At 38.2% G+C, this 12828-nt stretch overlaps 1 protein-coding gene across 1 annotated transcript in view; it reads left to right on the top strand.

Moving 5' to 3' along the window:
* Positions 1 to 12828, top strand: part of MRPS5 (mitochondrial ribosomal protein S5) — a 41579-nt gene that overhangs the window by 24846 nt on the left and 3905 nt on the right. The window contains exons 6-9 of the mRNA XM_005147421.3: positions 5794 to 5884; positions 6896 to 6942; positions 8007 to 8064; positions 9351 to 9413. Of these exons, the coding sequence (XP_005147478.2) occupies positions 5794 to 5884; positions 6896 to 6942; positions 8007 to 8064; positions 9351 to 9413 (259 nt within the window). The remainder of the gene's footprint in view (positions 1 to 5793; positions 5885 to 6895; positions 6943 to 8006; positions 8065 to 9350; positions 9414 to 12828) is intronic.

Genomic DNA, 12828 nt, shown 5'->3' with positions numbered 1-12828 from the left:
GCCCAAGATTACTGAGTCCTGTAATTTTCTGATAAGTATGAGTTTTAAAATAAATAGATCTTTTTTAGCATTCTTATTTTAAATAGATGGCATTCGTGATGCTGTTTCTGTATGTCTTTTCCATTATCTTTATCTTTACAACACTACAGGAGATTAAAATAATGTTTGTTGGGGAATTGTACTTTGCAGCAAGAAACTGAAAGACACTCTTAAATTACTGTTTTATGGACAAAGATACAAAAGCCCCTTTCTGACGTGGTTGTGCTACTAAAAAGACTGTGCTCCCTTGCTATAAGTGAGAATTGTTTAATAAAGTGTTTTCTAATAGAGTAGAAACAGAAAAGCAAACTTGATTTTCCCCTGCTTGTAGAATAGAGTAAAAACAAGGTCATATTTTCATGTAAATTAGAGCTGAAAGTTGTCAGAGAGATAAAGCTAGCTTGAGAGAGTGTTAAGCAACAACAGCAGGGATTGTATATTGGGTTTGTTTCTGGCTTTCCTACAGACTGTTATGTTACTTAGAGTAGATGACTTGGGCTACCTGCTTGTTTCTTTCCCTGCCAACCTGAAGGCACATTTCCTGTTTGTTCATACATTACACATAAGAATTTCTGTGAATAGAACTGAAGGTAGTATTTACTACCTTGTTTACATTTAACACAATGTAATAATAGTGGCAGTTAACATTTACAGCTGTAATTGATATATGCCATTCTTACACAAAATAATGCTTTCCAGTCAAAGTATCTTCCATCCTTAGATACATTTTTATTCTATTTTTCTCCAAAGTCAACATGGTAATGTAGGGAAAAAAGTAGCTTCATGAGACCCTGAGTTATAAAACTGCTTGCCTTGTAGTGCAGTCAGAGTTAGAAAGTGAGACCTAATAATCAGTAAGTGCTGAAAGTGGTCCTTTTGGATGTTTCATGAAGGGGAGCATCCTCTGGAAATTAAATTTTATTTTATGAGCTTACTAGGAAGGAGAACAAACACATCATACAAGTGCTTAATCCCCTTTGTACTGACTAGTCTAACATGTGAATTCACTAGTTCACCACTTCATTCATGAGGTTTCTAAGTCAAAAGTTCTCTAATTCATCACTTGTAACTTGTGTAGCTGTGAGTGAAATAGTTGCCAAACAGTAAGAGTTCTCATCCCCGCTCCTTTGTCACAGTGCTTCCCTGTATCACAGGGGAAGCATGAAAACCTCAGCAGCCCACTGCTCTCAGATCCATTTCAAAATCTTTTTGGGTAAGCCAACATATTTGTACCATCCAGCTTGGTAGGTTGGTCTGTACAACTGCCATGAGCTAGGGGATTCTGAATTTGGCTGCCTGACAATCAGTGTGCAGGGATAATCACTGCAGGGGATGGTAAGCTGCAGGTGGCAGTGGCTGCATAATGACCTTTAGCCCTTCTTGGACATGATGTTTGTCTGTGTGTTGCTTTCCCTTTGACCTCATGAAGCTGCTCCCAGCAGACATCAGGCCTTAGCATGAGCTGCGTGTTAGCCAAAATCTGAGCAGAAGCATTAACATGCCTTAGAAACAGTAGCTCTATGTTGGCATGTGGAAAGCAGAGATTGGGTCAAAATGATATGAAGAACCTCTCTTAAGTATTCCTGTATGTCTTGCCACAGAAGTGCATGCAACTGTAGGGAATATGAACACAGAAGAGTTACAAACTATCACTCTGTAGTCGTTTGTTCTGCATCCACTAGACAAAAATAAACTGTCTAGCTGCAGCAGGGGATTGTTCATAGGGAGTGTAAGACCGTAGTTTCGATTTTCCATGAAGCAGTAAAAACCCCACAAGAACATATTTGTTTTAAGACCACAAAATTAATCTTGGTACGTTTGTTACTTGTAAGAATATTCCTTAATATGTAGTCTAAACCCTTTGTTTCTTTTTGTGAGTCATTGGAAATAGTTTTCTAGCTGTTGTTTTTGCAAAGTGTGCATTAAAAAAGGATTGTGAAAAGGAAATGATGCATGAAATTACAGTGTCTGAGATACATTGTTTGACATCTTTGACTGAAAAATTATGTGGTAGACAGGATACTGTCTGAGTAATAATTTATTTCAAGTGAGATATTGGCTCAAAAGTACCTTTGGGGTATTGGAGCTTTAGCTTTTGCTTTTAAAACTACAGGGAAGTTTTCTGTTCCCTGTCTTCAGACTGACAATGAAAATTTCAGACAGTTTCTAAGATAGCATCTGCAGCAACCTCTCAGAGGTCAGAGCTGTGTACGAGAATTCATTTCTGATATTCTTGGACTTCTCAGATATTTTGGCCTGCCTCTGAAGTAGGGTTTGGGGATGCCACCTTCCACTGGATCTGTTGATTAAATAATTAAATCTTTTATCTCTTTTTACCTCTCAGCCTGTATGGATGAAATAATTGACATTTGGAACATTCAGAAGCTTTTAAGTGAGTTATAATTTGGAGTGATGATGGATCATCCTTTGAAAAGGAAACAAAGCCATTTCTGATGTAGTGTGGCTTTGAGCATGCATTATTGTGGCATTTATCCAGAGGATCTGTACTCAGATGTGAGCTGCAGTATGAAGCCACATAAGACAGCACGCAGTGTCAGTAGGGCATATGAGCTATCATATTTTTCCTAATGAGTTATAAAAGAGAGAGTTTCACACATGTGACAGGAAAACTATCAGCACTAACTGTAGTTTAGTCAGTAGTTTCTCTGCAGATTGAGCTCATTAATTTGGATGAGAACTGCACTTGGGGTTTATCCCAGAGATGTGATGACTCAACCTGTATGAAAAACACTTCAAGTGCCTGGTCAAAAACTTTCATCTGTTCTGATGAGTGAGGGAGAGGTACAGTTCAGATTATTTTCTGTATTGCAGTTTCTCCACTGCCTTGAGTACTTGGAGGTGGACATACTGTGAGCAGGATGGCTCGTTCTAATCTTTCTGCTTCTCAAAGGTTATAGCTACTGGATCAAATTCCTCAAGAGAAAATCATTCTACTTATGACCAAGATGGAGAGAGTATTGACTGTTTGGTTATGTTATAAAAGACCTCTCTGCCCGCACACAGAGGAGTGCAGTGGGAATAGCAGGTAGAGGAACCCAAGTAACACACTGCCAGCACTCCTTCCAAGACCATCACAGAAGAGCTGTAACTGCATTGGTGGCTCATCTCCACAGACCAGAGGAGCGCAGAGGCAGACAGGGGAACCAAAATTACAGACTGAGAGAAACAAACACCCTGTTTGGCTTCTCCTGAGGCTGCACTGGCATAGCCTTAACCCCGTGGTCCAATGGTAACATCTATTAAGATGAGGCTTTCCAGACTATAGGGGGGTTACTGCTGAGGAGTAGTGGACACATTTTGGGATGCAGGGGAAGAGCATTTCAGTATTACACAAGATGTATGGGATGTCTGGGGCAGGAACCAAAGGGAGAACAAGGGAGAGATCTAGGTGAATTTGCATTCTGACCACTGGATAATGGATGCAGGGCGACAGTCAGTTTGATGTACGCTGTGATTAAGCTTGAGCATGCATCTGTTTTCAAATTTAAAGAATTGTTAAATCCAGCTTGAGTGGCAATCTAGTAAATAGGGGTAATTGTGTCTTAGTTTCAGTCACTTTTCAGAGGCCATGCTGTTTTAAAAGTGTCACGCTGTTTCATTGTATATTAATTAATTCCAGTGCAGTTTAATGATAGGCTTTCAGCTGCATGCTTTATTTTCAAGATGGAAGGGAAGCATTGCTGAGCATCCAGAAGAACACTGCTGATTTGATGTGAGGAGGCATGGGGCTGTGGCAGGGAGAATCTAAGGACAATGTTGTTCAGTAGTCATAGCTGCTGTGTACATGATCAAGCTTGAAAGGCCTTCACAGTGTTTCAGGAGAGATGCAGTAGCACTGATTATGATGGGTGGCTGAACACATTTTCCTTCTGAGCTGCTCAGAAACAGCTGACAAGTGCAGTTTTAGGAAGCCTTCTGGAGAAATCATTGCATGTGTCTTTATTGCCACCTTCTGGAAAGGGAGAAAATAATTCTTGAGTGTATTTCTGCAAACATCACATCCTTTAATTTTGACAATATGCATGCCAACTTTTGGGTTTTTACAAGTGCTTGCTCAGATTGGCAGTGGAAGACAAAAAATATGTGCAAAGCAAAAGGAGTATGCTCTTGATGCTCCTGAGGAGATCACTCTGCTTCACTCTCTTCATTCTTTCATAATCATTTTGCATTTTCTGTAAATAGCCTATTTCCTCAGGCACTTTCATCTTAGGGGGCTTGTTTTTTTAGCTTGTGCTTGTAAGTAGTAAAATTGCAGAAATAAAAATAGCTTGAAATAGGCCATTAGCAAAGATGATCTTTCTTCAAAGTGCTCTCCAGAATATGTGTGCACCTTGAATTTAACAGCATCTTTATTTTAATGAAAGCAGGGTGGATTTTTTCAGAAGTACTCATTCCTAATCTGTACCTTGTGGTGTCAGTGGAATTTTTTGGGGTGGGAGGGGGTGTTTGGGTGGGGGGTGGTGTATGAGTTTCAGGAAGCATGTTTAAGCCATTATCATGTATTGTATAATAACCTGCATTCAGATATAACAGTACAACTAGTCTGCCTTACTGAGGAATTACATATAGGGCAAAAGGGGGCACACCGCTTAACTCATGTATCAGTAATGCATGTTTAATTTAGCTGTTGTGATAAATTATGGAAATCATATTGATGCTTCAAGAAAGTAGGCCCTGATGCATCTGAGAGAAAGAAATGAACAAGCAGGTTGTATCTTGTGACTGGTAATTCTGAGACACAGTCAATCAATATCCCATATATTATTTTAGATGTGTATGTATTTTTTGTATACTATGTATATTATATCGCTTTATATGTGATAAATGTATATAGTTTATTATATACAGTATATAGTGTACATATGAAAGTATGTATCTATATTTAAGTAAAAAATATATTTAAATATGTAAACAAAGCCAAGGACAACTAGAACAAGAGCCAGTTGGACAGGATCATGGGTGACATGTTAGGTCATTCAAGGTGGGAGACTATAATGCAGTGTCTTGCCTCTAGTCACATATGGGAAGTCTGTAGCAGAGGCAGAAGCAAATTCAGATTTCCAGAATGCTAACCATAAGGCCATCTATCTCCCCAGTTTTTGAGTCCCTCCGCTCCAAACTAAATAGCTTTCTTGCATCTCTGCTTGAATTTCTTGCAGAGTTTCTGAAAACATTTCTAGTTCCAGGCATGGAATACCATTTTCTTCTTCCACTTTCTTAAATGAAGTCTTCTTAGCAGTTGTCATTTCAGTAATGAGACTGCCTTCTGCAGTCTGCAAGTAGATTTCAGTGCAAAGTTACAACTCATGTTAAGCAACAACGTGCCCTGAATAATTCCTCTGAGTGCTTCTAAAATATGTTAAAACGTGAGGGGGGCAATGAGATGTTAATATCACTTCCACGTTTTTACCATGTTTTTTCATCACAGTTGAAATCACATGTGAAGCTGACAACAGTAGAGCATTATCTGTTGTGCAGCTAAATACAAAAGAGGGTATTTTAATGAAACCTTATTGAGCTAACTTCTTTGTCTGAGTATAGACTTGTAGCAGCCTTTGCATATGTAATTCCTTGAAGACAGCGTTCCACTTGCAGATGAAAAAGTTTATATTGTATGGTTTCATCACAGACCACTAACTACTTTTTGGTAAACTGAATCTCTTTGAAAACAAACAAACAGAAAGAGTTGGACTGTGCCATCACAAAATGCTTTGTGGTTTGGTTTTTCTTCAGGTGAGAAACGTGTTTTGTATGAATGCAAAGGAAGGCAGAAAAAAATCAATACGTGCCTTGGTGGCTATTGGAAATGGTAAAGGAGCTGCAGGTATGTGCATTTACTGTATGTAAAAGATGCCAAGTTAATAATTGTTTGTAGTAGGAGTTTGGGAGCCAAGGTGGTTTTAAGGGACGTCTAATACTTAACAAAAGAGAACAAAAAAAACACACATTTTTTCCACTGGGAAATATTGAAATATCTGTAAGAATTTTGAGTTTCATCTGTAAAAGTAAGATTTATAATCAAACCATGTATGTATTCGTTTGGACACTGTTTTGTATCAAAAGACCAAAGAAGCTAGATCTGTAGATTTGAAGTGAAAGGATTTTCATTCAATCTACCTTGACATTGTTGGACTACAGGGTTAGTGAAAATGGTTTTCACATCCTCTTATTGATTCCATGCAGTCAGTTGATGCTCTGCTCTGAGCTGACTGCAGATACTCTGAGACTGCTGTGAAATCTCTTTGTCACTACCACAGCTGACCTGGTAAATAGGAGTAGGTCTGAGGGTTCAGAGAGATTAGGTAGCAGTTTGTAAACTGACAGTCAAAACAGACCCTGTTCTCTGTTCTACAGACATGCATTTTTTTTACAGAGGCACTATTCTGTACAACCTGGTTTTGGTACTCTCTGTTTCACTACTAGAAACCCAGTCTGCATTGGTTTTAGGGTCTTGGAGCTCTTGACTGCATCAGATTCCTTTTGGTTTTATTCATTCCCTTATTTTTAAGCAGAAGGCTGGACTGTTTTTGACTGAAACAGTCACCATTATTCAGTCATTTGGTACAAGTTTGGACAAATATACAAAAGAAAAAATAAGCTGTATTTGTTCCGCTTGACAGCAATTGGCATACAATTATTAGCTATTGATAACTCCTAAACTGTTACTTTCTATGGTTTCTGTGGTTTTCTCAGGACCATTTTCTGAGTATGACTTGTGCAGTGGAAATAACAGATACTAAGCGTGGTTGTGAAATTCTGTTTTTTCCTCTTTGCTTAATGAAGGTCCTGCCTCAGCTATTTCTCAGTAATAAAGTGACTCTTTTCTTTCTTTCAGGTTTTGCACTGGGGAAAGCAGGTGACAGGATGAATGCTTTACGGAAAGTATGTTGATCTGATTACTTGTTGCTTGATGACAAGCACATATAATTCATACCTACGGGTTTTTTTTTTATGGTCAATATCTTTTGTAGTATATGCAAAGAAGAAAGTCTGTGTACATTGTCTGTCAGCCTTGATACACATATTCATAGAATCATTAGGTTGTAAAAGATCTTTAAGGTTCTGGAGTCCAACCATAAACCTAACATTGCCAAGTCCACCACTAAACAGTGTCCCTAAGCACCATGCCTTTGAATACCTTCAGGGTTGGTGACTCCACCACTGCCTCGGGCAGCCTGTTCAAATACTTGATAACTTTTTCAGTGAAGAAATTTTTCCCAGTATCCAATCTAAATCTACCCTGTGTGAGGCTGTTTCTTCTCATCCTATCACTTGCTACTTGGGAAGAGAGACCGACACCCACCTCGTTACAATCTCAGTAGTTGTAGAGGGTGATAAGTTCTCCCCTGAGTCTCCTTTTCTCCAGCCTAAACAACCCCAGTTCCCTTAGCTGTTCCTTATAAGTTTTGTGCTCCAGACCCTTCGCCAGTTTCATTGCTCTTGGGCCAGACATAATGAGGTTGCTTTGCAATGAGATTTTCCTAATGCACTCTTTATTTTATTTCTGCTCCCTTTTCTATGGCATATACCTATACCCCCATGGTCACTTGTTTCCAATACTGTATGACATACAATCTGTTTATACAGTTAGTGTGCGGAAAATTTCTCTTACACATGTATAATGACCATATTAAAGGCTCCTTTAGACTTCTAAATGTTACTTGTCCATTGCTCAAATGTAGTATTGCTAAAATACACAAAGTTTGATAAAGTTGTTACTGTATTGAGAATTTTCAAAAAATATGAAATCTGGTTGGAGAAAGCAGTTCTTTGTAGAGAACATTTTAATTTCCATAAAATAAATGTATTAGATGCAGCCATCCTGTTTCTAAAGGTTTCTTCCTTGCTTTTTTTTTTTTATTGTCTAGTTAAGTGAACAGTGGTAAATTTCCAATCCTTTGCATTAAAAAATCAAGAAAAAAATGTTTTCTGCTTTTATTCCCTAGGCAAAAAATAAAGCAATACGCGGGTTACATTTTATAGAGCGGTATCAGGACCACACTAGTAAGTATTATGATTTTCTTAGACTCTAAATAAGTACTGAATATGCCAACAAGAACTGACTGCAACTTGTTACAAAGCATAAAATGATGTTAACTAAAACCTGTCTGATCTGATGCATTGTGTTAGTGTTATTCATGCATTATTTTGCTTCTTAGCATGCTGTGTGAAATCTCAGCTCCACACTCTGTTAGCTAGATGGTGGTCATGTCAGAATACATAGTCTGTCAATCCCTGTATAAAATAAATTGCCATTAACTGGAATGAATATGTGGTTTATCTCTTCTCTATGGTGAACTCCTTTGTGCTTTTCCCCTTTGTATGTCAGAGATGATTCCCTGTTGAGTCAATCCATGTCAATGGGCTTTGCTGACAAAGCCCAGCACAAAGCCAGGGAGAATGTGGGATGGAGAAGTCAGTCTGATGTTTCATGGTTGCTTTTTGTTAATTCAGTTTAATATCACACAAGTCCTTTCTGATATCAGACATGGCACCAGAATACCAAATATTCAGTTATCAAAAAAATTGAAAGGTAGTACCTTACAGAGTATATGAGTAACCAAGTCATTGCACAGTAAATATTCAATATAATAAAACCAGCTTACAAATACAAAACTGCAGTTACCATCACACATTTAATCCTTGATCATTATTATTGCACACTGTTTAGGGATTTGATTAAAAACTGGTGGCATTTTCACCATGCTTTACATTTTGCTTAACATAGAGGTCCTCTAGGAGCCATCTGCAGTGCTAGAATCCACTGTGCAAAGACTGAACCACTGAACCAGCTGTATATAACAGCCACCCACCAGAAGATACGAGTTTAGGGTTCATTTTGAAGCATAGAGAAGCAGGAAGACTAGGATGGTAAATATTCTGTATGGAAAAGCCAAGAATGCTGAAGCCTCTGGTGAAATCTTAGATTAAAAGCTGAATTATTAGAAAAATCTGAGTATGTGGAAGAAGACTAAATTATATCACATGAGCTCACTTCAGAGCTAGAGAAGGATGACTGGAGATAAACACACTTCACATTTTTCAAGTGAAGTTTGGTTTTGTATATGGTAGTAACAGTATTCACAGATGTGTAAACATTCCTAATCTATGCCAGAAATTTACCTCCATCAGTCATTATTATTAAAGAACTCTGAGGAGAGTAAAACCAACTTCCCATTCACAGTTCTGAAAAAGAAGGGTCCTCCTTAAATGTGCTGAGCTAAAGCTTTTCTAAATGAAGGAAGAATTTAGCTGTAATGCCTGTTGTTTGGTTTTTTCCTCCCTTCCAGTTTACCATGACATCACAGTGAAATTTAAAAGAACAACCATCCGCATGAAGAAGCAAAACAAAGGTAATTAAAGCTGCCTGGAAATTTTGAAGGTTTATCGATTACTGACTAGTATGTATTTGATGAAGTTAATTTGTGCAATGCCTGTTCACTTCAGAAATGGATCTGTTTCCTTCAGAAATTATCCATTCAGGAATATAACGTTTGGTGCTAGTTTACCATGTGTTAAATGCTAGAGATGATCAGTTGTTTTTCATTAGAAGTACCTACTGTTGATGCCATGGTTTTGTTATTGTAAATCAGGGTTTGTGCCTCTGACACTGGTGGGAGCAATATTGATGGTTTTCTCTCATGCTTCCTAAACGTAGTTCATCCTGACCACTTTCTCACACATCATATGCCTGGAAATGGTTCCTAAGGATTAGTTGTTGCATCAGCTTCCCACAGATCAGGTGAGGCTGATTAGCCTGTAGTATCCTGGGTCCTCCAGTACCTCAGCTTTTTCTGTGTTCTGTGTCACCAGGTCCCTTGCCCCGTTTGGTTCTTGGCCTGACAGCAGACTGCTGGAAATGGGGGATGCAAATGATGATTTTACCTGGTTCTATTTCCCTAGCTTATCTGTGAGAGTATCACACTGACCTGTGTCAGAATACAGTCTGGTGCTTTCACATTACCACCTTAGCCTTGGTAGCTTGTTGCTGCCGGTTTTGGCTAAGTTCTTTGCTTTACCTGAGTATTTGGCCAACCTTTTCAGGTATACAACACATAGACAACACATTCATATATAACAAAGTATCCTCCAAAAATTGGGAAACACTTTTTCATGTAATATTTTCCCTGTTTTATAACTGATAGAACTGGATTGTACTTTTCCTGAAACATGTTTGATGTTGTCAGGAAAAAATTGTGCTTATTTCTAATGTGCTCTGGACAGCAGGCATCATTGGCCTTATTAAGAAGGGTAATGGTAGATTAGTGTGCAAAGTTTTGTAGATAAATTGTATGTGTGTGAGGGAGGTCTCATTATGTGATCATGACTTGAGAACAAGCTGTAACCTTATATATCTATGCAAAATTGGGTTTTAAGGGGTGTTATAGGTAGAGCTCTTGCTGATTTTACCTTAATCTCTGACAGGCTTTTGTGCTGTACTCTAAGGGGAGGATCTGTAGCGGCAGCAGGAGCTGGCTGTAATTTTAGATCAATTAAATGACTTGTAAACTTACTACAAAAAAAAGATTTAACATGAGGCAGGCCCTGGGCTTCGTGACTCCCACTATCCCAGATCACTCCTGTTTATAACACGTCAGCTGGATGGAGTCTACCAGGGGTATTGCACATCTGTGCTGTAGAATATGCTACCTTTTAGAGTGTGGACAGAGCTTAATCTTTATCTCTGATTTGACTTCAGAATTGCAGTAGTCATGAGACTACTCTGCTAACCACATCGATGCACTCTTAAGTACTATAAATTAGTTCCTAATGTGAATTAATAAGGGGAAACGCAGAGCAGTGTCAAATACACTTATGTGGCTGTGAAGCCCAGCACTGATACTCTGTAGCTCTAATTAATAGGTATAAGCAATTGCAATTATTCATAGTTTTCACATGAGGCATATGTAGACTTAAGGCATACCCTCTGTTCACTGCTGGCATTACAGCTTGTATGGCTATGTATGCTGCAGCCTCTCACTTTGCATAATTACAGCTGGCAGTTTATTTCCAGTTCCTGTACATAGGACTCAGGCAGCTATCTCAGCAAATGATCACAACAAAGCCTAATGTTTCAGTAGAAAAGGTGGAGTCACTGTTAAACATTCCTTTCTTAAATTTATTCCTAGTCCCTGCAAAGTGGAGAAAAACCCTATCATATAGTCAGGATTACATATTAGACAAGTGAAAATCCAAGCTAAAAAATGTAATGTCAAGTGAGCATGTGAATGTGAACTACTAGTCCCTTAATATAGATATAAAGTGGGTGTTTTACTTCCAAAGTCTTCTTACTGACTACCCAGAAGATCTAATGTAGTTTTCCTTAACTGTTTGTGTTAGATTATAGGAGGGATAAGTTTTTAATACTACTTTTGGATACCTTTGTATCTTTTTCAGTGTAAGAAAATGTCTTACATTTAAATGAGCCTTTTTCTCTTACATAGCTCTCACTGAATTAAACCGCAGTAAGGCAGCATGCCTGACACAGACAAGTTAAAAATGCCTGACCCCAACTTTTTCTCCACATCTGGAGTTTGCAGTTGCAATCCTCTGCTTTTGTGTTCAGAATAAATTTTGTTCAGTGACTGATGACTGGCTTCTGTTTTATGTATTAACAATCTGCAAAAGCCTGGCTGAGATCAGATGGGAGAAAAGCACAATAAAAATGCCAGAAATTAAGCACTTTAAAAGGCACTGAAAATGAATCTTTGACAAACAGCCTTTCAGTAGTCATTCACTGTAATTGTGTCTAAAACTTGACCTTGTCTTGTAGCATAGAAAAGGGTATCTTCTGAAATCACAGAATCACAGAATGGTTTGGGTTGGAAGGGACCATCCAGTTCCAGCTCCTCTGCCATGGGCAGCGGCACCTTCCACAACACCTGGTTGCTTATTACCAAAACAATTCTGCATTCACCATGTATAAATCATTGTGGCCCCAGCACTGTTAATGCTCTAGCCATTGTGGTTTCCCTTCACCATTATAGTAACTAAAAAGAAAGGCTGTTGTTCTGTATGCTGGAGAAGGAAATTTTCCTTTTAGAATTGCTTCAGGTGGGACATCACCTCTAGTGGTGAGGACAGACATAAGGCGAAAATTAAATGGCACATGTGAGGGATAGGCAGAACAAATGACAGAACAAATTGCTTTGGATGGTTATAGTTTCTTTTCTAATTATAGGTTAAAAGAAAAAGAGACATATTGGCACAATAAAACATGCAGCACTGGAATAGACTTTTTTTCCTTACTTACTCAGCAGCAAGACTGTCCCCCAGAGTGGACTAATCAATAACCTCCTTTTCACCTTTCAAGTAAGATACATTAGAACTATCACAAACCAATTTTTAAAGACTAATAGAACTAGGCCATGTGAAACAAAACTCTCTGGGGTACAAGAGAGAAAAAATAGGCTCCTCAAAAAATAACTCCATTAAAATCTGAGAAGTCTAAGAAACCATTTGCTAATGTATTACAATTATGCATTGGAGCTAATATAACACTCTATGGTGGAGATGGATGCAGATTATATGTAAACCTCTGTTGTGTTTGTGGATTTTGAACTATGTCTCTCCACTCACGTACAAATTTCAAGTTGTTATAGTTAGAGGCTTGTAATTTGTAATTTGGCTTTTTTTTATGATCTTACTACTTTGACCAATTAAATTGAAAGCAAATGAGTATCGCAACGATTGTTCTTTAAGCTTGATTAAAAGAATTGTTTTTCCTAGAAATGTGTTTTGCTGTGTTTTCAGTAATTTTAGCTCCAA

This window comes from Melopsittacus undulatus, chromosome 3 (genome assembly GCF_012275295.1).
Source record: "Melopsittacus undulatus isolate bMelUnd1 chromosome 3, bMelUnd1.mat.Z, whole genome shotgun sequence".
Taxonomy (NCBI): Eukaryota; Metazoa; Chordata; class Aves; order Psittaciformes; family Psittaculidae; genus Melopsittacus; species Melopsittacus undulatus.
The sequence above is the reverse complement of the archived record's forward strand: the minus strand, read 5'-3'. Positions and strand labels throughout refer to the sequence as shown.